The sequence below is a fragment of the Perissodus microlepis genome, chromosome 5 (assembly GCF_051167445.1).
Source record: "Perissodus microlepis isolate ML-2025 ecotype Zambia chromosome 5, ASM5116744v1, whole genome shotgun sequence".
NCBI classification, from domain to species: Eukaryota; Metazoa; Chordata; class Actinopteri; order Cichliformes; family Cichlidae; genus Perissodus; species Perissodus microlepis.
The window spans coordinates 12172526-12195890 of record NC_140465.1 but is presented as its reverse complement, the minus strand read 5'-3'; the positions used below and the strand labels follow the sequence as shown (position 1 = coordinate 12195890).

General features: G+C 38.5%; 1 protein-coding gene across 2 annotated transcripts in view; it reads right to left on the bottom strand.

Annotated features, from left to right (window-relative positions):
* The window catches only part of dnai1.2 (dynein, axonemal, intermediate chain 1, paralog 2), a 33940-nt gene that overhangs the window by 5107 nt on the left and 5468 nt on the right, over positions 1–23365 (bottom strand). Inside the window, exons 16-20 of one of the 2 annotated variants that reach the window (XM_084927896.1) lie at positions 23247–23326; positions 20050–20198; positions 17800–17899; positions 14632–14817; positions 11533–11635 (exon numbers count right to left, since the gene is read on the bottom strand). In XM_084927896.1, the coding sequence (XP_084784022.1) occupies positions 11534–11635; positions 14632–14817; positions 17800–17899; positions 20050–20198; positions 23247–23326 (617 nt within the window). In that variant the 3' untranslated portion in view covers position 11533. Of the gene's footprint in view, positions 1–11392; positions 11636–14631; positions 14818–17799; positions 17900–20049; positions 20199–23246; positions 23327–23365 lie in introns of those variants that run through there. The other variant, XM_084927895.1, reaches the window with a different exon arrangement.

Genomic DNA, 23365 nt, shown 5'->3' with positions numbered 1-23365 from the left:
TTGTGCAAGCAGAGAAAGAGCGATATGCATTTAGATACCTGATATTCAAAAACGAAAAGGCCTCAAGGTCCTTTCTTCTTTTTTCATACTAATACTAGAATTTCTACCATGCATCTGTCAGCCAGTCAGGTTGAATTCATGTCCGCTTAGTCACATATAGTTTAGTGATGACTGGAATTTAATATCGTCTGACTATTTCAGAAAGTGCTGATCTGCTGGGATCAGCACAAAAGTAAAGAATCAGAAGAGCATCTCTGAATGTACAACATGTTGAACCTTGAAGCAGATCAGCTACAGCAGCAGAAGAGCACACTGGGTGCCACTCCTGTCAGCTAAGAACAGGAAACTGAAGCTACAGTTCACACAGGCTCACCAGAACTGAATAACAGAAGACTGGAAAAATGTTTCCTAGCTTGATGAGTCTCAATTTCTGCCACAATATGTGGATGGCGGGCTCACAATTAGGGTAAAACAACATGAGACAATGGATCCATCATGGCTTGTATCAACAGTTCAGGCTGGTATTGTCATGTAATTGTGTGGGGGTTACTTTCTGGGGCACCTGAATGCCAATTACCATTGTTTAAACACCACAGCTGACCTAAATATTATTACTTACCACGTGCATCTATAGGATAGGTAAAATGGGAGATTTCCATCTGTTTTCTGAGTTACAGAGTTTTTACAAACATTATGATGTAACTGATGGCCTTTTCAATATGAAATGTCACCACTTTTATCCTATTGGACATTTGTGATATTAATTAATTCTTGCGTTATTACCAAGAAAGTGTTTTGTTGACCCTTGACAACCAAAACCAAATCAGTTCTTCCTTTTCGTGACAGTGAATGACTGTCAAATCTGATTAATTATGATTATAATTAATTATTTCTATTGTGTTCCAAAGAATGGGACTGATGGATGGGTGAAAAATGGGTACTGTTGTTAATTTTCAAAATGTATATTTTTTCTCAGAATTAAAGACTTTTGCCTCAATTTTTTTTAAATCCCATTAGGTCACATGCTTTGGGGTAAATGGCATAAGCTAGATAGATAACAAATAGACACAGTAGCCTATTTCAGATACATTTGGATCATGAACTTTAATATCCATTTCTCTCGCAGCTCTATTTTTGCTGTGATGCTTTCACTGTGAAACCCTCCACTGGTTTGACCAGACAGCTTAGACTGCCTGTTAGCTGTGCTCTATTTAAGGTCCAGTGGGTTTTTATAGCTATAGTTTTACCTTCTGTTGTCGGGGACAGTGTGTGAGCATCAAACACAAGAGTAAAGTTGGGGGCCTGACCTCATCTTTACCCTCAATACAATCCATAATATCTGAAGAGTGCTACCTTGAACGCCATCGTCGTTACATTTAATGCTAACTGACTAACAATGAAATTGAATTTGTTAACGCTGAAGGTCAGCACATTTGATAAAATACATTTGCAGTCGTTTGAGAAAATGTCAGCCTGTATTTGTAGAAGTCTGCTGTGTTAATAGGGGAGCTCAAAGACACCCACGTCAACAATGATGCTGCTTATGCCGACAATGACTTTGGCCTCGTGAAGCACTCCCAAGTCCTGATCATTACAGATGCTAATGGTAGTTTAGGTGGATGGTTGTTGAGAGAGATGATTACCCTGTTATGTAAGAATTTAATAATGTAATGCGCTCAGGCTTATGAAATGGTGCTGAAAAAAATGTTTGGGTCAAATTTTTTTTATACTATTGTCATTTTTTTGTTCATTTTTTATGGGCCTGTAATTTTTTTTTCCAACTGAGACTAATTAAAAAAATATTATACTTTAAGCACAAACCAAAAACTTTTTTTCTGACGTGCTGCAATTTGTCCTGTGCATGAAAACTGTGATAACACAGAACACAAACAATGGCTGTTGACATTTACCATGTGTGACGTACGTGCAGTTAGATGCTAAATTCCACCACACGGAAAACGTTTTATGGCAACCGTACAACCTAATGGTCAGGTAATAGATTTAAACTGTGTTTATTACCTGGGCAAGCAGTTAAGATGAAACAACTTTGTGGTCTTTAGCACATTAACTCCCCTGTACAAAAGTTCAGATTTCCTTGAACTGTATCCTTTGACTGAACCAGTGTTTACATTTGATCCACTCACCACAGGCTTGTTCAAGTAAATCAACATGCAGCCATTGTTCACCTGTTATAAGGATATTGCTCACATAGCCCATTTTTAGACACAAACTCCCTCCAATTAGTCTGTCATCCTCATGTCTGTATGATCACCCACAGCAATCTAACGAGAACAAATTCATTCATTTATATATATATTACTTTCACAGCTGGACGTATGAATTGCATGCAGCTATACAGGCAAGTTCACGATTAATCTTGAGAACTAAACACCATTAAAAAGTAGAAAAGCACAACATTGCACCTCATTGGCTACATTTCTAGTTTAAGTTTTTATTTTCAAAATCACCATCACTACTGTAAATGTGATATTGATGAAGCAGCCAGTGTTATATGTCCCCATCGGAAAACAGAATCACAACCAAGTGTGAGAAGTCAAATTGCTACTCAAAGCAAAGATTTATAATCTACTACTGTACAGTACTACTGGGTAAGCATATTTTTTTAACATTCAGGGTTAAAGTTGTGAAGGGGCATATTTGAACCTAACTTTAGTAAAAAGGGCTCTAAGGGAAACCCTGCAATGTTAAAAAGGCCAAAGCACACACAACACTGCAATCACCACAGTTAAATAATAGTGGAATCGCCACATGTGATGACATAAATGTATGTATTAATCACAGTGCTACCTGGGAACAAACTGTGCCAGCACAGTTAACTGGGTGTGCTTGGCTGTCCTGTATCTCTGCTACGTCATCACACTCTACACAAAGGCTAATGCAGGCTTAGACTAAAATTAAATTAAATTAAATTAAATTAAATTAAATTAAATTAAATTAAATTAAATTAAATTAAATTAAATTAAATTAAAAAGTGCAGCCAGTTTGAAAACAGATTGTTTGTGTGAACTGCACGTCCTGCAGCCTTACAGTTCCATTCTGATAAGTTATGTTAATCAACTCTACGTGTGTGGGCGTATTTCGGCTCGGTGCGTTGCTACAGCGGCCCCCGAGTATCTGTGCTCCGGGAAATTACAAAAATTATCATGCAAAGGCAACCATAAAGACTGTAACTTCTATTCAGAGACAAACATGACGATGTATTGCATACATTACACATAAAAAGTGGCACACCAAAGTGATAGAAGTACATTTTAAAATACTTAAATCTTACACTGCTTGACTGCTGAAAAAAATGAGACACACCACAGACAAAGTCAAACTTTCAGTACATTCAGGAAGCAGCATACGACTGAAACAATGACTGTGCTTTTTTGGGTATTTCGTTAAATTAAATGAAAACTTAAATTAGAACGGTAACCCCACTGAACCATGAAATACAAATGCGCATTAAACAGAGGTGGAAAAGCCTCACTGCAGGACAGCGTGAAAGACACAGAGAACGTTATACAACCTTATCTCTCCTAAACAGTTCTCAAGATTGTGCAGCACAGCGCACTGCTATCTGGACAACAGTCAGCAGAAATTGAAAGCCTTATGAACTACATGTCGTGATGTTTAAAAGCGCAACAGCAAGACTAAAATTAGATCTGTAAATTACAAGGCACAAATATTTAATCTGACAATATGCGCCATGTTGTTTGAAAGAGAAGCCATGAATAGGACAAGTGCGTATTGTCCACACACTGAAAGCAACACCTTGTAGACTGAAAAGCCATAACATTTTCAACATACTGGGTCCTAATCAGGTGAATCGCCAACAGTATACAGAAAAGCAAACAGAAAATAGATACGAAATCAGTTACTGCACAATGCAGATGCTTTTGTAAGCATGGTAAAATCTGACAATGACTCCACAATTCCTTTTGCAAGACAGGTCCAAAGCAGCACCCTAAAGCCAGCAGTAATCACATTTGTTTGCCCTGTCATTATTCTTTTGTCCTGCAGAGGGGCCCCAAGCTAAATGCTCTAGTGTCTCTAGCATCTGACAGTGAGCCATGAAAACAGAGGACGGATTCTTTTATATTAGTCTGATTGAAATGTGTTAACGTGCGCTTAGTCATCCACAGCAAACTGTAACATTACGATTCTATCGACCAGAAATGGCTGTAATCAGACAAGTTTAATCAAGTAAACCCATCATACATTGCTATAAATACTTCTTAATACACCACACTGACCTCAAACGTGTCAAACTTGGAGTAACCTGAACAATAAAAGATCACGAGATGGAACAATTTGACCGAATCTGCAGCAGAAACCTGTTTTTGAAACAGAACACGATCTCCTCGTTTGGTGTCTTGTTACATGAGGGTATGCTGTGTGCGCCACAAATGCCGCATTACTGATTGTCTCACTCTGCTTATTCAGATATTTAGTAGTCTTGACTACATCTCTGCGTTAATGCAGCTCATATGATACTGTTACTTACAGGAATTTTCAACCGCAGTGATATGTTGTCACTTAGATTGTAGTATTGAGATAAGCTGCAAAAGAAGAGAACATATGTTCTGACTTAAAAGTTTATTTTTTTTCCACTTGGAGTAAATCATATTAAAAAAACCCTAAAACATAAATGGATCACTATTACACTCCACGGGGTCAGGGACACTTGTAGGATCAAAGTGGACAAGGTGCTGTTGGACACTTTCCAATTAGAAGATTAGTTATGAGCATTGTGCTCGGAGTTCCACAAACCATGTCTATGATTGAGTCTTAATTTAGGTTCTCCTTGTTTGATTCCCAGTTTCCTGCTTTTGACAGCTGAAATTATTTGTTTGGCCATACTGTGAACTGCGATGCAAGGCAGAAGTCATTGTTTTGTCTGACAGGCAGCTTTGCTTGTTCCCCGTAACAACCTTCACACCCCCTCCTCCTGTCTGCAGCAGGAGGCCTGTGTAATTACATCCAAACCATTCCCCTCTCCCTACGCTTGATATCACTGCTGACATCCACTTGCACAGCCCCTCCTCTCGCGCTCTCTCTCTCTCTCCCTCTCACCCCTCTGAATCTCTGCTGTTGGAGAGCTCTCTGGCAGACAGTGCGCAGTCCTGCCTCGTCTTCAGTTGTCTGTAGTGCAGTGGAGCAGGTGGAGAAGGAAAAGAAACGGGGGAGACAGAGGGGAGAGCAGAGTATGGCAGACAGCTGGAGAAGGAACTGTTATCCATGTGAATAATGGAAGATGGCTGACTTATACGCTGGGATATTTATTCAAAGAACAGTAGAAAAACTGATGCCTCAGTGTGTCGGGTAAGTGTGCAACTACTGTGAATGTAAGACTTTGCTCCATAACAACACATAGCGTGATAAAAACAAATTTGAAAGTCTTAACATTCTTAGTGTTTTGAAGTTAAGATTGTTATTAGAATTATGTTTTCCATAGGACTGGAGCCAGCTGGTGCTATTTAAGTACGCAGTGAGTTATGAGATCAGGGGGAGATCACCAGTTGTGACTGAGGTATCCTCCTTAATCACCTAAGAGTGAAAAAAATGGAGCTTCCTTTCCACCTGAGGATTGAAGGCTGCACCAAATCCAGATCAAATGCTCTGTGACTTTATCAGATCCACCTGTCACACTCTGCAGGCAGCCAGGTCTCCAACTGCACATGTATGAAATCATGATATGACTGATAAGAGGTGATAGCGAGTCTAGGTGTGACAGCGCTGTCACTAACATGCAGATATTGGAATTTGAAGGGCTTCTCAATAGTTAGGTGAGACAAGCAGATTTAAGACTGACTGATAGAAATCATGCTAGATTCAACTGAGTCACGTGAATAACACACAGAGGGTTATATCCATGTGATTCACTGGGTTTGAAGAGGCGTTTTTTTCCTCACGGGAAGTGGCTGTACTCATGCTATTCAGCACTAACTTGAGAATGCAGAGCAAAGATCAGGACAGGCCTCAAATACCAAGATCAGTGATGAGCGACGATTGTAGTGCCTTAAACTCTAGATGCCTCTGTGCTTTTACATGGCACTGATGATAGCAATGAGTAAAATGAAGTGACGTGTTTGATTTACAATAAAATATTCACAAATAAAATTAATTTTCATGTTTTTAGAAAGTAACAAGATTCAAAAAGCGATCTTCGGGACAACACTATTCACTCGCAACATAAGTTCATTGTTCACTGGTAAGTGCTTTTGCAGTGTAAACATATTGACATGCTAATCCTCCAAATGGGAAAATAATGGGAGTGAATTTCTGTCTGGTTAATGTGCATCTACATTAGCAAATGGTCCACCTTTATTAAAGATATTCAGTTGTCAAGAAAGATGAGCACAGCAATCATGTATGCATGTATGTGTGAGAAAGAGAGGGAGAGAGGGGGAGAGAGTAGGTTACCACAACTTTATTTTGGTGAATCAAAGTGCACAGTGTGCAGCGAGCTTGTAGCATGTGAGTTATGCAGGGAAACAGAATGCGATTAGTAGGAATGCACAGTCCATTGGTTGATTTGGATTAGTAACAATCACAAACTGATATTATTGCTTCAAAAGCAGCGCTAACTCTATTAGCTGTGGTTGTGGAGCGAAGTCCAGAGGAAATCGAATTCTCGTGTGCAAGCAGAGCTGGTGCATGTGAAGCTACAGTGGCCTGCGATCAATTTGCATCAACCTAGCGGCGGCTGTATAAAATTTAAGCTTAACACAGTAGATATGGTGTGCATAATTGTGTACAAATGGAGCATATGCTCCCTTTCGCTGCCTGCGTAGCCGCTCAGCTGGAAGGGAAGGCTTTCATATAGCTCCAAACAGATGTTCCATTCATACCAGGGGTGGCTAACCATCATGACCGATTTAATGCTATTTCAGTAATTTTGAGTTTAGACCTTGTGGATGTGTTGTTTTTAGTCAGAGGGCCCGGTGGCGCCTGTGTCCGGCAGCCTCGCCTCTGTCAGTGCGCCCCAGGGCAGCTGTGGCTACAATGTAGCTTGCTATCGCCAGTGTGTGAATGTGTGTGTGAATGGGTGAATGACTGAATGTAGTGTAAAGCGCTTTGGGGTCCTATGGACTAGAAAAGCGCTATACAAATGCAGGCCATTTTAGTGTTTGCATGATTGAAAACAGTGCTGAGGTTTACCTAGCTACCTTGCCCAAGAATTCTCTGGCCAGTAATGATTTAGTGTTTACGAGTAGCATTTATGAGCTAGTGTTGACGTTCAGCATTTGTTTTGAAAGTAAGTTCAATATACCACTACAGTACCATTGTTGTGCATGGTCAACTGAGAAAATCCTTGGAAATAGTACTTTATATATAATATATTAATACTCACAATAAAGAAGATATCTGGAATCCACCTTCTAAGTTTAGTTGACTGTTCTCGGGGAAACTTGGTGACTTATTATATGATACAGTAAATTTTGGTGATTTTTTAATCTTTTTTTTTTTTAAGTCAACAGTCTTACTGAACACTCTTTCTCCCTTCTTTCTCAAAGTAGGGGATTTCTGTCTGTTCAGGCAATACAGTGTGCTATTCTGTTTACTAAAAAATTATGATTAATTTGGTTAATAAGTGTGTAAAGAGTAGAAACAAACCATATTGTGTAGTAGTCAAAAATTAGCATGCTGGATTGCAGTTTGAATGGCTTTTTGTTTTTAAATCAATGTCAAATCAAAATTGCCATCAGTTCAGTCATGAAGAGAGCATTTTTTTGGAGTCAGTATTCTTGCAAAGGCTTTCCTCAAGTTTTCTTTCTCAAATGGCTCAAAAGGATCATTGATCATCAAGTAAAAAGTCATGGACCTGATCTTCGCATCCACATTACCTATCCTGACACAGATCACAAGATCCAGCCTTTGAGATATATGAGTTTTATTTTAAAATACACTCTCTAGGACTATATTTTACTGAAAATAATAATTCAAGTTTAGTAAAGTAATAAAAACCTGAGGTACAGATATGAGCTAATTATCTTTTTACAAAGTTTTTGTGTCATTTTGAAATGAGACATCTAAGGAAATGAGCTGATGCATTATCACAATAACGGTCCACAAAATGGAAGGACACTGAGACTGACCTGAATTCATTACACTGTGAGGAGGAGGAGCGATGCCATCGTTTTGTCTTCAGACTTTGTTTTTTTCCCTCTTTATTTAATTGTTGGTGCCTCCCATGTTAGCTTAACCTGTATTCAATTAGTTCCCTGTTTGTTTCTAATCCTGTCCCTATCACTGTTGTTTATCAGGTTGCCTGCACAGCCTGTGTTTATGCCTGCTTCCTCTTATCTGCTTCCTCTGTTCTCGTGTGTTCCTGTGTTCAGTTCCTCGTGTGTTTTTGAGCGTGTTCGTGGTTATCTGGGTTTACAGCAAGTCAAACTGAAATTAATCTTTTGTTTATACATCCTGCCTATGTGTCCAGTGTTTTGATCCTCATCCCTGTGTTCTTCTGTGCCTGTGTGTGCTCTCAAATGCTGACTTCTATTATAAAAGACATTAATTAGACGGAGAGGGCATTAAAAAAATAGTACAAATGTTACACATATATTAATATATAGTATAAAACTGATATAAAACAATGAACAGCAAGGAGAAGGAGACTGATTGAAAAGATTGATGAGTTAACTGAGACATACTGTGCTCCACTTTCCATTTCATGCTCCACAGGTGTTCAATTATTCCTAATTGTTCTATTTGTTTCTCTCTTACAGACAGTTGCAGGCGTTTACTGGAATCATAAGCAGTGTTTTGACAATACAGACTATTGTGAAATCATCACTGGCAGAAAGTGCTGCGAGCCTCCTCTGTATGTCGGAGCACTGGTGTGTCACCCTAAAGAAGCTATCAGGAAAAACAGAACCTTGAAGAGTAAACATTCATCTCTTAAGTGACACATGCAAGCCAACTTTCCTGTGCTTGTCTTCTCTAAAAATTCTGCACAATACAGTGTGCGCTTTGTGGAAGGGAACACTCCACTTTGATGTTCATATTACATATTAATTTTATCCCACAATAATTACCATAATTAACTATATGATGGAGATATATGTTAAGTTCTTCTGTGGGCATCACCTCCTATAGATTCATGCTTTCTAAATAAATATGCTGCTGCTCGGTCTTACTAATGAACTAAGGACATCAAGGAGCCAACTTAAAAGCTCAAATTTAGGTTAAACGTCACTGGGAACTGCTGTCCAGTCTTAAATATGGAATCAGAAGGAAGCACAGGACTGTCCACAGCTGCACTGGTGGCCATCGCCTGCAACACCTTTGTTGCCATCCTCCTTCTCCTCCTCTGTCTAATCCTCTACCGAGCCTGCAGGGTTCCTTCTAGCCCAGAGAGGCAGCCTGTGCTGGCTCCAAGTGAAGCAGAAACCCAGCAGATGAACGAGCACAAGTACCTGTTAACCTCCTGACTGATGAAGAATGAGTCAAATGTAGCAACAAGCTATGACCTCAGCGTACTCCTCCACAGGAGAGGGAACTGAAGGAGCACTGAGCCTGACTGCAAGCAATAACGAAGCTTGTCCTCTCCGAGTGTCAAAAAAAAAAAAAGAAAAAAAAAAAAAAAGAAATCAGCTGTCGCTCTAATATCAGAAATGCCTCACAAAAACAGAAAGGATGAGTTGTTGTGGAGTGAGAGAACTATTTTTAAACAGCGATCACTTGTCAAATCTGGTAACTGGTTTGACAAAACACACGGGGGAGTGCCGGTGCGAATCTGTGTTTAACGCACACACAAAAAGCCTCGAGAGGAACACATGGTCACAAGGATGTCTGCAGGTTACGTACAGACTGAGAGAAAGGAGGGTTCAGTACATGAAGAATGACTAGTACTTGTTGGAGGTTTCTAAATATATATCCTCTTATTTCATATGTTGGCCTGAAAAAAAAGAGAAACAGTATGTTACTCAGAACAGGGACTTGAGCCCGTGTGGAGTCTGTGTGTGTCACTGTCACTCATAAATATCAGTGGACTGTGAGGCACAGTGCTTTTGCTAAGGGTGTTGTATAAGAACTAGCGATGCTTAGTTGAAATAGCAGCCCTCATAGTGACATCTGCCTGCAGCCATGTGTGACAGGCAGCTCGCTTTGGACAGAATCACACGCTGATCACGTAAAGATCTTCAGTTTTACCAACATCCCATTGCAAATTATTAAGACTCAACCACTTCTCCACTATTACAGCTGAGATCACACGTACATCAAAAAGGAGTAAGAAAGAAAAGGTTCTCAAAATATATTCCTACTCCATGCGTGAAAATATACCTACTGCTAATAGACTCCTTTTCATCATTTTCTTTTTCATATGAAACACAATATGAGTAAATGGATTAAGTTTAGAGAAAGTCAGAAAACAAAGAAGTTCATACCTTTAAAAATATATTAGATATTATATAAATACATAAATATATTGAGGTTGAATGAATCACTGATTAACTGATCAACAATTAATTACCACATATTCCAGAAACTTGCTGAATATCACGTAATAATGATGCTTAAAAGTCAGTGCCCTAAGGGTGAAATTATTTTCTGGACATGCTAGCGAAGATTCAGTGAATTTATGACCTTTGTAGTAGAAGTGCTCTCCCTAAAGACTTGACCACACTTCCATATAATCCTCATGTGTTATACACGCAGCTGCAAGAACCCAGAAAGCTGAAAATAAGCAAACCTGGCAGTGCTTTAGCCAAGCTTCCACCCTTTATGCTTCCTAATACTGCAATAACAACATAACTGTATAACTGCAGCCACATTCTCATTACTACAACACGGGCACTCTCATTTATTACACATCTGCAAACATGAGATGATCAGGCAGCGTTCTCCAACCACACTTGGAGAAATTGTAATGTAATGAATTACACATAAGGGAGAAATTGCTGGATGTGATCACATCTAGACCCAAATGATAAAGGAACTCTCTGTGGCAGAAAGAAAAAGAGCTTGGGAGACAAAGAGCAAAATGTTATTCCAGGTGAGCATTAGAGCACTGGGCGGCGCTTTACTGCAGATCATTAAGAATGAGAGGAATGAAAACAAAAAATAAAGTCAGAAACCATTCAGTAGATGGAATATTAAAAGGCTACCATCCCTGGAACGGTGCCCAGGACAATGTGTGCCAGTTGTTTGGATGTGGTCCACAAGTGCCCAGTCTAGTAGGGTAATTTATCTCCCTGTCCAATGCTGTGACTTTCCCCCTTGCTATTTAGCTTAATTAACTTGTACCATACATATGAAATGAGCTTTATACATGCCTGCAGAGGAGGTCAGACAAATCACAATGCCTGGTTAATGTGCACCAAGAACAGCAATTTCAACAACAAATATGATGTGATTATGAATAAATGATGGACATCTTAACTTAAGCTGGAAGAACACATTTTAATAAACATATACATATCGGTTTGTTGTCATGTGATATTTACTGAAAAGTGTGAACAAAATGTTTTTCATGAACGGCAATGAAACACTTGTGTTTGGCTTAGAAACCAAGGTGACCACCTTAACCTGAGTTTTGGTCTGGTTCTCTTAGCAGGCTGAGGAGCTTCTCCATCTTCGCTACCTCCACTTCTGGTCCCTTAGGCAGCTCATGACCTTTCTTGGCCTATAGACATTACATACACACACACACACACACACGTACAGATGAGAAATTACTTGACCTTATACTTACCAAGCACTGTGGGAAACCACAAACCCAGCAGGGAGTTAAAAAGGAGGGCAAGATAATAAAAGCAGACAAAAATTGAAATGGATGCAGGGTCAAAAGTAGCAGAGATTTTATGTTAGTCTATTGAATATAGTGAAATCTGCTATGGAGACACAGAGCTACTGCCTAAAGGGCAAATTCAAAGCCATCTTCCAAAGTTATGGTGAGATGACATTAAATCCTCCTGGATGTAGTAAAGCACAGCCTCTTAAGAGCGATATAATATGGCACAGCTTTAGTTCTATTTTGCTGCAGGAGTTAATTTCACTTCTGTGAGAGGATATTTATTAGAACTTATCAAAGCTCCTCTACAATTGTTACAGGCTTTACTCATACTTAATAAGGCTTTGATTTAAGAGGCCCAACAGAATAAACCTCAAAAAGCCACAGGTAAAAATAGAATGGCATGTGGGCACATTAATGAGCAGATGCAACAGTATGTATTAACCAATGATATACTTGTATCCATCTGTTACACTGTAACTACCAATCCACATTAGATATTACTTCATCCAAATCAGTATATTCAATAAAAAAGGACATTTGTTGATTAGGCCATCCCCTACAGGTATTGACTACACCCTGTTGCAAACCTCTGTGTTGCGATGAAGTTCAAGCCTTCTAAAGTGCTGTGGTATTTTAAATAAAAAAAAGAGTATGAAATGATGAAAATGGAGGACTTTGTATTAAATTTATATAAAAATTATATTAAAAAAGTGTCATTTTTCAAAAACCTATGGAAATAACTATGTAATCAATTCTGAAGCGAAGCATCTCGTGTGAACTTTTCATCTTACTAAAAGAAAACAGTAAGACGTTTGACAATTTGTTTACCAACTCAAACACCGTTAATATTAAAAGCAAAAAAATGTATGTGCTGTACTATTTAACGTATCTGTATGTAGGTGGGATGCAGTGAATATTTCTAGAACTAGTCATAACTGAACATAGTGAAAAATGACAGCTGAGCAGCTAACGCCTCAATTTAACCCTGGAAAAAATATATTTGCTGTATATTACGGTGTGGCTATTTTGACATTTGAAATAGTCAAAGGTGTTCCTCTGAAGAAAGACCATCATATCTCAAGATAATATATCTGGGCAGTGATGAGTTTTCACAGAGCAGAGTGAAAGGCTAAACTCAAAGTGAATAAAGCTTCAAAACTGATCTCAGTCATAAAGGTTTTGTCTCAAATTGAATGTATCCGGATTTATTTTTCCAAATACTTATTTTTCTGGTTATTTTCCAAAAACATAAAACGGCAGACTTGTCTGTGTATAATATGAATGTGTACTAATTTTCTCCATTTACTGTAAGGCCTTCAATTTGATGTCTTCTCATTTTCTGGCAATGCTACACAAATTATGTAGAAAACTAAATTTTAATATGGAAGTTTTATTTAAGAGGCAATAACGATAAGTCATAAAATACTTCATAATGCCACTTTTATGATCGACCCATCACTGATTTGTGGGCATGAAAGTAGGAGGCTGAGATGAGATGAAGGCATTCATGTTGAAAACAGCTAAACAGTGTGTTGTACTGAACATACACAGGGTCATTTGATGTTAATGGACTCACTGAGTAACACGGCAGAATCTACTGGACAGTACAACAATTGTATGTAATGCTGTCTAGTTAGTGATTGTTTATTGCCGAGATGTGCATTGCATATTTTCTATTTTGGACACTAAAAGCTGCAGTTCATTCTGGAATGTCCAAACAATGACTTAGAAACTGAGGAGAAGAGAAGAGCACTAAAAGATAACAGAAGGGTTGGACTGGTTTTATAGTACTAGAGCCAAGACTATGATCTACTTTGTAGAAACCCTTACAATTGGTAAGTACAACACATTGGCTAGTTTGGCTAGACCACTTTTGGGTATATTTATAGGCCATCGTGCTCATCGTGGTAGTTTTGGTAGGCTAAGATATGAATTTTATAAGATATATTATTGATAATATTAACTGTGGGTGTTACTGTCTTATACTTATTTGCTTCAGTAGCTTCCAAATTGCTCTGAGCCCTGTCACTGGTGCTGAACTGAGCAATTATTCCCCAATTGTATGCTTTAGGGCTACGGTCTTAGGTCGCTAATGAGGTAGTGTTGTGAGTGTGTGTATGTGTGTACATGCCTTATTATGCTGTACTTTTATAAACCGTGTTTATGCGGGCAGGTGAAAGGGACCTGTTTGTGTTTTGGCGATACCATGTATAATGCAGCATGCATATTACACTGGTCATTAGAATTTATTCTATTTTACATGCACCATTGTGAACAATGCACAGGAAGAATAGAGAGGCTGTAGGGCTGACTTTAAATGTGTCCTGATTAAAGTGTTGTGACTCAGCGTGCCACCCGGTTTCTTTTATGTTCAGACAGAGTGATGTGATTACTCCACAGCCCATTAACCATTAGCATAAGTGGCAACAGCGTCTTCAGGGACTTATAAACTGTGAGTTGACCAAAGTAAATTTTTGATTTATTTCATAGCTACAAGTTTAAAAATACGGTTTTACCTTTTTTAATCTTCATTTTCTATGTAATGTTTTAGCACTCTATGCCCTCACCATTTTAAAATCCCAAACTCAGAGCACAGAAAAAAAATGTTGTAAGCTTTCTTTTATATTGTAACTTTTCATACACTCATTCATTTACTAAGAACACTACACAATGAGGCTAATTGTTAACTGGGATAAATATAAAGGGAAAAAAGCAACAAAGGCAATTAGTAATGCTAATGGAGGGTGGGGGTGGGAGAGACTTGCTATTTAGTAAAATTAGCTCGGGGTCAGGACACTGGACTGAATGAATCATTTGATTTGCTTTAATTGATGTGGAACAAGTGGAAGTCATGAATGGTGTGGTAAGCTTGTTAAGACTCTAACCTTCGGCTTCTTGCGGAGGTTGGGAGAGAGTTTGAAGCTGGTGACATAGCCTCGGTCATCACCCACTATGATGACAGGATGGATGGGATTAAACTCGACGTGGGTCAGCTTGGTCTTCTTTTTGTCCACCACCAGCTGCTGGCAGATCGCCTCGTATTTGTTGACGCTCAGGTCAAAAACATGAACCTGAAAAAGAGGAGCGATCATACCAGTGGTACAGATTTATCAATCTTTTAATAGTTGTGACCCTCTGATTAATTGACTCACATTTCAGTGGTAGACCAAAACAACAATGTTTGTGTGTGCAACAAACCCACATCTCATAAACTGAGAACAACAATAGGAAGTATTCAGATATTTCAAGTAAGTAAGGCCTGCATGTGTTTCTTCTTTTGGTGGTGCACAGTTCTCTGCAGGGAGGCAAGACTGACCATCTGGTGAAAGGAAGGGTGTTCCTAGTAATTCAGTGAGTGTGCATTGCTGTCCACATGAGCATGTGTGTTTTGTGCACTGTGTTGGCAGGTCCAACATACCAATGAGTTTACAGCCATTGTTATCCAGAAGAAACCAGATCACAGATTTCTTTCTGTTTGAGTGCATTTTAGACGATTCCACTGCAAAGCGCAGCCCACTCCTTTTATCAGAAAGATGACTGTGCGTGGATCACTTGGATTCACACTGTCTGTGTGCATCAGTTACACACAAAGTGTCATAGTCATAATTTGTAACCAATCATCATACTCCACCAGGGCATGGTGACTTTCTGCAACCTCTTGTCACTGCAGCCATTAACTACGGTGTTTTTGCTGCTCACATTTAAGCACTAATGTAACATTAGTCATGCCTGATTGCAGGGCACAGACTACATCTGTAATTCATGCAAGAACTTGAAGCAGAGAGACATTTTACTGTGATGAATTTATACTTCTAAAGTGCCAAACCTATACTGGAGAGAACAAAGCTTTATGTAATAATGATTTTTAATAGTTTAATAGTTTAACCACTGTAATCATTCATTGCAGACTCGGTGGTAATGAAATCAAATGTGCAAAGGACTAAAATGCCTCAGAGCAAACTTCACTTAACTTGCATTGACAATTACATCACTTTTTTCACTTGACCAATCCAACATTTTTGATGGCAATCCAAAAGTTGCACAAAAGTTATGCTAAATAAAAAGATGCAGCAGTCTGTGTGCAACAGGTTAACAGCAGATGCACGGGAAGCAAATATGGACTTGAAGGCTAATAATGTGCAGATGAGTCTGGACTTTTTATTATTTCATGCTGACACTTTATTTCCCTGACAGTCGGCTCAGATGGAGAGGCAGGGACAGATAGAGCGAAGAGATATTTGTTTGCACCACACAAGTCTGTGTCATTCTTACACCTCAGCCCGCCAGGCAAGTCATTATCCTTATGAACCCATGCACACAAGCAAGTACGCACACATGCTCTCTCTCTCTCTCTCTCACACACACACACACACACACAGTGCCTGACATTTTATAGTGTGGAGACAACAGCAGCAGGTCAGGTTGTCATCAACAGTATATACACGTCAGGGAGGACACAACTCATGCTGAGTCACTCAAGGCTAATCAGACACTTGTCACAGAAAATTGCAAATGTACTGCAAGGAGACTGGTATCCTAGGGAAGATTATGCCGATTAACATCACGCGCTGAGAACCCAACAGTGAATGTGATTCTGCTGTCATTTTGTCATTCTTTAAAGTCTGAACTATTAGTGCCTGCATACTCAGTAATCATCAAATATGTAGAGCTGTTTATGCCAAAGCATCCCTAAAACCAGTCTAACCAGATCCATTCAATTTTGAGCTCAGCACACTGGGAAAAAATGGTAAATTACAATCTTGGCACTTCTGGTTTCTAAAGAACAGATATTATGTGAAATATATGCCAACTCATGAACTTAAAATCAGTTTTTTTAAATGGTTAAAAATAGCCTTTGATCCAGTTTTAGAGAGTAAAATAACCACGAATCACAAACGTTCTAGATATCTTCTTTCATAGAAGATATTTACAATTAAACAATTAAAGTGTTGATATATGCATTGCTCCCACAAGTAGCAACATGTATAACTAAGATTACTAATTGTGAATTTGGTGTGAAAATGGATGGTTTCTTACGTAAATGTCTGATCAAGACTTGGGCTTGGATGTAAAATCATTTGCATAATTATGATAGTGGGCATACTACAGGGCATATTGTGACCGAATCCTGGCACTGGAGAGGACGAGACACACATGCACACACTGCCACATAAGGTGTCTCTCAAATTGCTCATCTCTCATTTCCTCCCTGTCACTCTCACTCGACTTCACACTGGCACGCTGGACAGGAAATGTGTCAGACACAACACTCTGGACTTTTATAATGTGGCGCAGGCTGTGAAGACAAACAGATGGGGACAGCTTGCAGCCATACTAAGAAAATATGTGGAGATAAGCAGCACAGCATCCAGTGAAATTACTTTTGGCTGAAATCAATAACTACTGGGAGAGCAGGAAGCGCTTTTGCTACATGAAGCCGTGTTTGAACAAACTTGATTGCCTGAGGCTAGGCCGAGGGCTTAGCCAACTGAGTCTATAACTATATTATGAGGATAATAATAAAGTGGGTGGCAGGTGGTAGCTGGTGCTGCTGTTTGTTATCTCACATGTTCAGTCTGGAAAGTGTCAAGCTTGAGACATGGGATAACTAACGTTATTGGCTTTGTCAATCTGTTTCGAACATAAGTAACCTTCACATCTATGTACCTGATGACAGCTGACAGGTTCAAATGTCATTGAATTAAAGGAAAGAAGTGCAAGTCTAAAAAGGGACTTCAGGTAAGCAGCACGTGTGGTGGCTGCAATCACAGTTTTCAGACAAGCTTTTGGTTACTGGTTGTGTTCTCATTCTCTGCAACTCTAAACTATGAATATATTATATTTCATATGTAACCACACTGTTAATCAATTAGCTTGACACAGTTGTGATATCTACATTTTTCTAGTCCTATCAATTAAGCATTCTTGATAAAGCTAAGGATAATCCACACACTGTAGTTTAGACGAGTATTTCTTGGGCCAAAACATGCAAAATCTATTAGGCTCATGCTGCGGGTTGCAAAATTTAGGAAATAATGTAGAGAGACTCTTACTGTTCCATCTGTTGTTACAGCAGCAAATACAGTGGACGAGTATGGAGACCAGGCAACATCCCCAACCGCTGATTGTAGGTCAAAGATGAACATTGGAGTGCTGGAAAAACATCGAAACATTATATCAGAGAGGGAAATATGATTTTCAGTATACCGCATGAGACACAACATGTCTAGAAAATTTAAACAAGAACACTTACTTGTTAGAGTCTACAGAGAGAAAGAGTCTCAGTGTAAAGGTATGACCTGTTGCCATAAAGAACAAATTGGTTTCGTAACATAAAGCAGAACTTTATTTCTATGATCCACCTGTTTCCAGACACCGATGCCTAATCAGGGCCAGTCAGAGAAAATGTATGGACATCAAACAGAAGGTTGCTTCACACCATTTCTCCTCATTATTAACTTGTGGAACACTACCGGAAAAAAGATCATGAAATGAGATATTTCTAAGAGTTGGAACTGGGTACCTGCAGGTCTTGTTTAAATATTGAGAAGAAAGAGAGCGTGTGCGCGTGTCTGTGAAAGTGAGCAAAAAGTAAGTAACACTTTTATAGATTGTAACTTTGCTAACACGTTAAAACAATTTGCGCATGCAGCATGTGGGTAACTGTTGTTTGATTTACTACGGCAGGACCTAATTATCTAACAAACACCTGAGACAGCCTTCTAGGCAGCTTCTGCAGTGAAGCAGAGCTCAAACGGCTCTGCTCAGAGTTAAGCATGTTTACTTTCAGCCAGATAAGACGAAAAAAAAAAACAAAACAGCCCAATTTTGGGTCTTGAAAAATGCTTCAGCAAATCAATCCATGTCAAACAGGACAGCAAACACAGCCCTAACGCCATACTTCCTGCCTGAAACTTAACAAATTGTGTTCCTTTATTACTAAAATCTATGATCTGCTGTTCACAGTTCACAGTTTCCCACCACCCAAACTTTTTTCTTTTGGCTACAGACAGTACACCCAAATATTCACAAGTTGGACAAGTGGTGAAGTAATATGCGTGGCTGGTGGAACTAAAAAGGATGCTCTCTTGCCATTGTTTGTAGAAGCCGTTGTAACTGATTACTTTGCATCCTAGGTGACAGACACAACGAGTGTAAATCTGTTGTGAGTCTTCGATGCACAACATGCACATGGCTAGGTGTAGAATATGTATAAAATAAGGTGCAAATTGTTAATAAATCTGACACAGAGTCATTTATGAGATGTTTGTTTACAGCTGAATAGTACTGCACACTCCTGTAAATGAAGAGGCAGAGCTACCAGGATTCAAGGTTTTCATCCAAGTTGTTAATTACAAAAGTGCATATTTTGCAGACTTTTTATGTGATTAATAGACTTGATGCATCACATTTATATAGCGACAAGGACCTCAGTTCATTTGGGAATAGCCAATGACATCTCTTACGGTTTCACTGGATAGATGAGCCTTAGCAAAAGCAGGGCTCCCACACCTCCCACCTATGTGGTAGAGTTTACGAAAAGTTGTTTTAGCCATATCTTTTTTCTCCAGAAAACAATGTCCCTTGTATCTTTAGGGTACTTTATTGCAAATCATACTTGAAAGCCCTATCTCTAATAATGGGCTGATGATTACTATCATTATTCATTCAAGCAGCCTGTGTTGGCAAGTCGTGGGAGGCACTTTGGATTAGTCAAATAAAGTCAGGAAATGATGCTGGGCCATGATGGCTATAAGAAGGTAATAAAGACTAATATGCAATACAAAAAGCTTGCAGGACTGATAATTACCTCTTCCTTCTTCACTGAATAGACACAGATAGATATTTTTAAGCGAATTAGTAGAGTTGCTAAGGATGATGACATAAAGATTTTACTTGTACTGCTACTCTATAACTAACTGCAACATATGTTTCCTGTTAAACAAAAGAATGTCTCATATATTTTCCTTCAGCTAGAAGAAGAATGAGGATGAATGAGATTATTATCATGTCGTCTTCAGTTTCCTGCTGTTAGGCGACAGAAGTGTCACCAGGTGTGTTCTTCTGCTGCTGTAGCCCATCTGCATCAACTGCAAATAACTTGGTTGTGACGGTGAGTGATTGTTTGAGTTACTGTTCGTTCTTCTGGCATCAACAAGGCATCACTTGATATTTTTCAAATTATTCTCCGTAAAGCCCAGTAGATCAGACACCAGTGAGTGTAAAGTGTCTACAGTGCAAATTATGTCATATTTACAGCTGGTGCAAGTATCTTTCACAGTATCACTTTGTTTGAGTCTTACTTGATGGTATGGTCCCAGATTTTGACAGTCCAGTCTGAACTACAAGAGACGAAAACCTTTGGATGGAAGTAGTTCCACTTTACGGTATCCACCGCCATGCTGTGGGCATCGTAGGTCTCCAGAAACTGGCTTGAGTAAGTCTTAGAGCACTGAGAAAAGAAGGCAAAGTCTTAATTTGGGCCACATATACGGTATAAACAAAATGTAGTATTTTCATTGTCTGACATCACCAACTTCAGATACCAAAGTTTGAATAACAAGACTGTGCTGAAGGATTGTTGAATAGTCAGAAGACAACTACAAAACAACTTACTGCATTACTATAAAGGTATCTAATTAAAGCCAATAATTTTAATATTTTGATTTTGTTAAAATGTAAACATTTCCTTACTCAAAAGTGGTAGTTTTAAGGACTCATATACCTGATTGCTGTCTCCAGTGTATTAAACATGTGAAGAGTCTGTACCTCCATGTTTGTCAAGATATTTCAACATGTCCATGACTTGAGCTACATTTCTAAAATGAAATGATGAAAAACCTAAAATTGAATATTTCTTTGAGAATATTTTACATATCTGTGTAGAGTTTAGAGTTTTTCACTGACAGCTAATATAAAAAGTCTTTCAAGTACAATAGCTTGTTTTAATCTAGAGTAATAATTACAATTCACTTTGGCTCAACTTTGAATTACCTTTTAGATTTTCAATGTTTAGCATTGACAGAACAGAATTTAAAAAGAGCCGAATAGCAGCAGATTTATAGACAGGACAGGTTAGACAATCTGGGATAAAACCAGCTTTATTGGGTGTTGGTAAAACTGTTGAATTTCTGAGCGCTGGTAGATTGTTTGTTGACCTGCAGCTAAGTGAAAGATTTGTAATCTGTCCTCTTCTGGGGCTCTGCACCTTTGAAGCTTGAGGAGACAGAACATATTTTATCATACAGGCCATGTTTTTTTTTGGCAAGTCTGCAAAGAGAGGAAGGTGAGAAACATGGTGTTGCAGGACTGCTATAAAGCTTTAAATTCTCTCTCTACTGGCATACGGATCAAAATGTAGAGGATATAATTATGTATATGCTTATTGTTTGTATTATAATTTGTAAAAAAAATTCAATCAAGTCAAAGTACAACACAGCCAGCTAGTACATTAAATTAATGGCTGGTTTTACTTATGGATCAGGATCAAACTCAAACTCAGGATCAAATGTTAATAATTTATTATCATAAATAATTTGATTTTACAATGCTGTCTTCTGAACAACATGGGAACAAGCCTGTGTGAGTAATTACAGAGAAATGACAAATTATCCTCATACATAATCACACTGCATTCTCTTTATGGCAATGAGAGATACTTCCCACTATGTTAATTTTCATCAACTTTTTCTCTTTGCATTAATATCTAAAGTGTTTAAACATTTCTTTGCTAATAAATGAATATCAGGGTCCAGGAAAACTGAAAAAACAGTTTCAAACTGAGAAAACATTTTACTGATGTCCTAAAACTGTGGTTCCAAGCCAAAAAATGTTCATCTCCCACCTTCAGGGTTATGGGTTTTGAAATTATCGCATTCACAAGATTTTCAGAAAAGGTGACCTCTGACCTCTCAAACTCATAATTTTTAGTAGATGCACCTATGATATCAGTTTGAATCTCAAGTTATCACATTCACAAACTTAGGTGTCCACGCCACCTGCCCGCCTGGTGGGGTGATGACAATACTCCATCAGCCTTTTACGGGCAATGGGTAGAAACCTTCGAAACCAAAGTTAAACTGAATAAAATTATAATGAGAAAGATTGCATCAGAAAACTTGTATTTATTTTCCCTACAAAAATCAACAAGAATCATTCATTTAATTTATTTAACACTATATTTTTCACCTGGATGACTGGCCACCTGCAGTGGTTTATACCCCTGCCAGTGGAGCTCACCTCACATTCGGGGGGCAAATGTCCTATAGCAACCAAACCATGCAGGGGAACAGCATAGAGGACAGAGGAAAGAGGCAGTTAGCCCAAAACTACTTAAACTGTCTGAAGAGGACAGACAGCCTCTTCTTAAGGAGAGACATTAACTGCTTAAAATTAAGTCTCTGAAGTTCCCAATCGTCACAAAACAAATTGCATGTTCAAATGTCTAGTTGTTTACTCCTGAGTACCAAGTGTACCAAGAACAAAATGAGAAACCATCCTTCAGAACAGATAGGGGTAGATGGTGTAAAGCCATGATTATCCTTAAGGGTTGTACAGACAGACAACAGCAAGATAAACTAAATTACCGCATCCTTTGATCAGAATGATAGCAGGGTGTAGCACGTATTACAATACCTTAGAATGCCTTCATCTATGCATATAAACTTTGTTTAGCAATAAGGTTTATAATCTGATTTTCATATGAATTATAATGTATGCATTATAGACGCACACAGCTATAATGTGTACGTTTACTGATTCATACCTAATGAAAACCACTGCTATGGCTCTTCAAAATAGTTAAATGAACTGAATAATTCTAAAGCTATTTTGTCATTTTTAGGTTAATATCTGTGTCTCAATCTGCTTTGTGGTAAGAACTGAGCAATTTTATAGTAATGGGTGTTACTTTTATGGTCAATGTTACAATACACAATTTCCAAAGCATGGTGTTTCTAAACAATAACCATGCAAAAAGGTGATGCTTTGTAGTTAATATGTAACCCTTTTAACATAAAAACCAAGGGACTGCCATAAAAGATTAATGTTAATAAGAATATATTTATTTTTATTCGTTACAAAACATATAACACTGATTATTATTAATATGGCGATTAGATGAAAATTTGATTTTTACCTCTTATTATCTTGAAGTAGTTTTACTGAAACATGTTATGTGGGTTGTAAAATGGAGAATTGCCCTTTTCTAGTTTTCATCGCAACCTTTTTCCAGACCGTTGTTTACGAGCTTGTGCGCCCATCAACACCTCTGCAGTAACTGTGACCAAAGTCCTTCTCTGGTGTGATTCTGGTGAGAATCTGGAAGGAAGTGTCATTTTCATTCAACAATCATTATCTTGGAGCACTGACAAGGTTGGCACGCACACAGCTCTCTAAACAATGTTTTAAGCAGGTCACATTTACCAGTGAACAAAATCTGGCCTTTTTCTTGGATTTATCCATGTGGCTACAAAACCTGCATGAAATCCTTGATACATACCTTGTGTATTTTTCCCTCCTCTGTTCCAACTAGGAACATGTAGTCAATCTGTTTGTGGAAGTCGAATGATGTACCAGACGCTGTGAAAAAAGAACATTAAGGACCTTATTTAGACACGT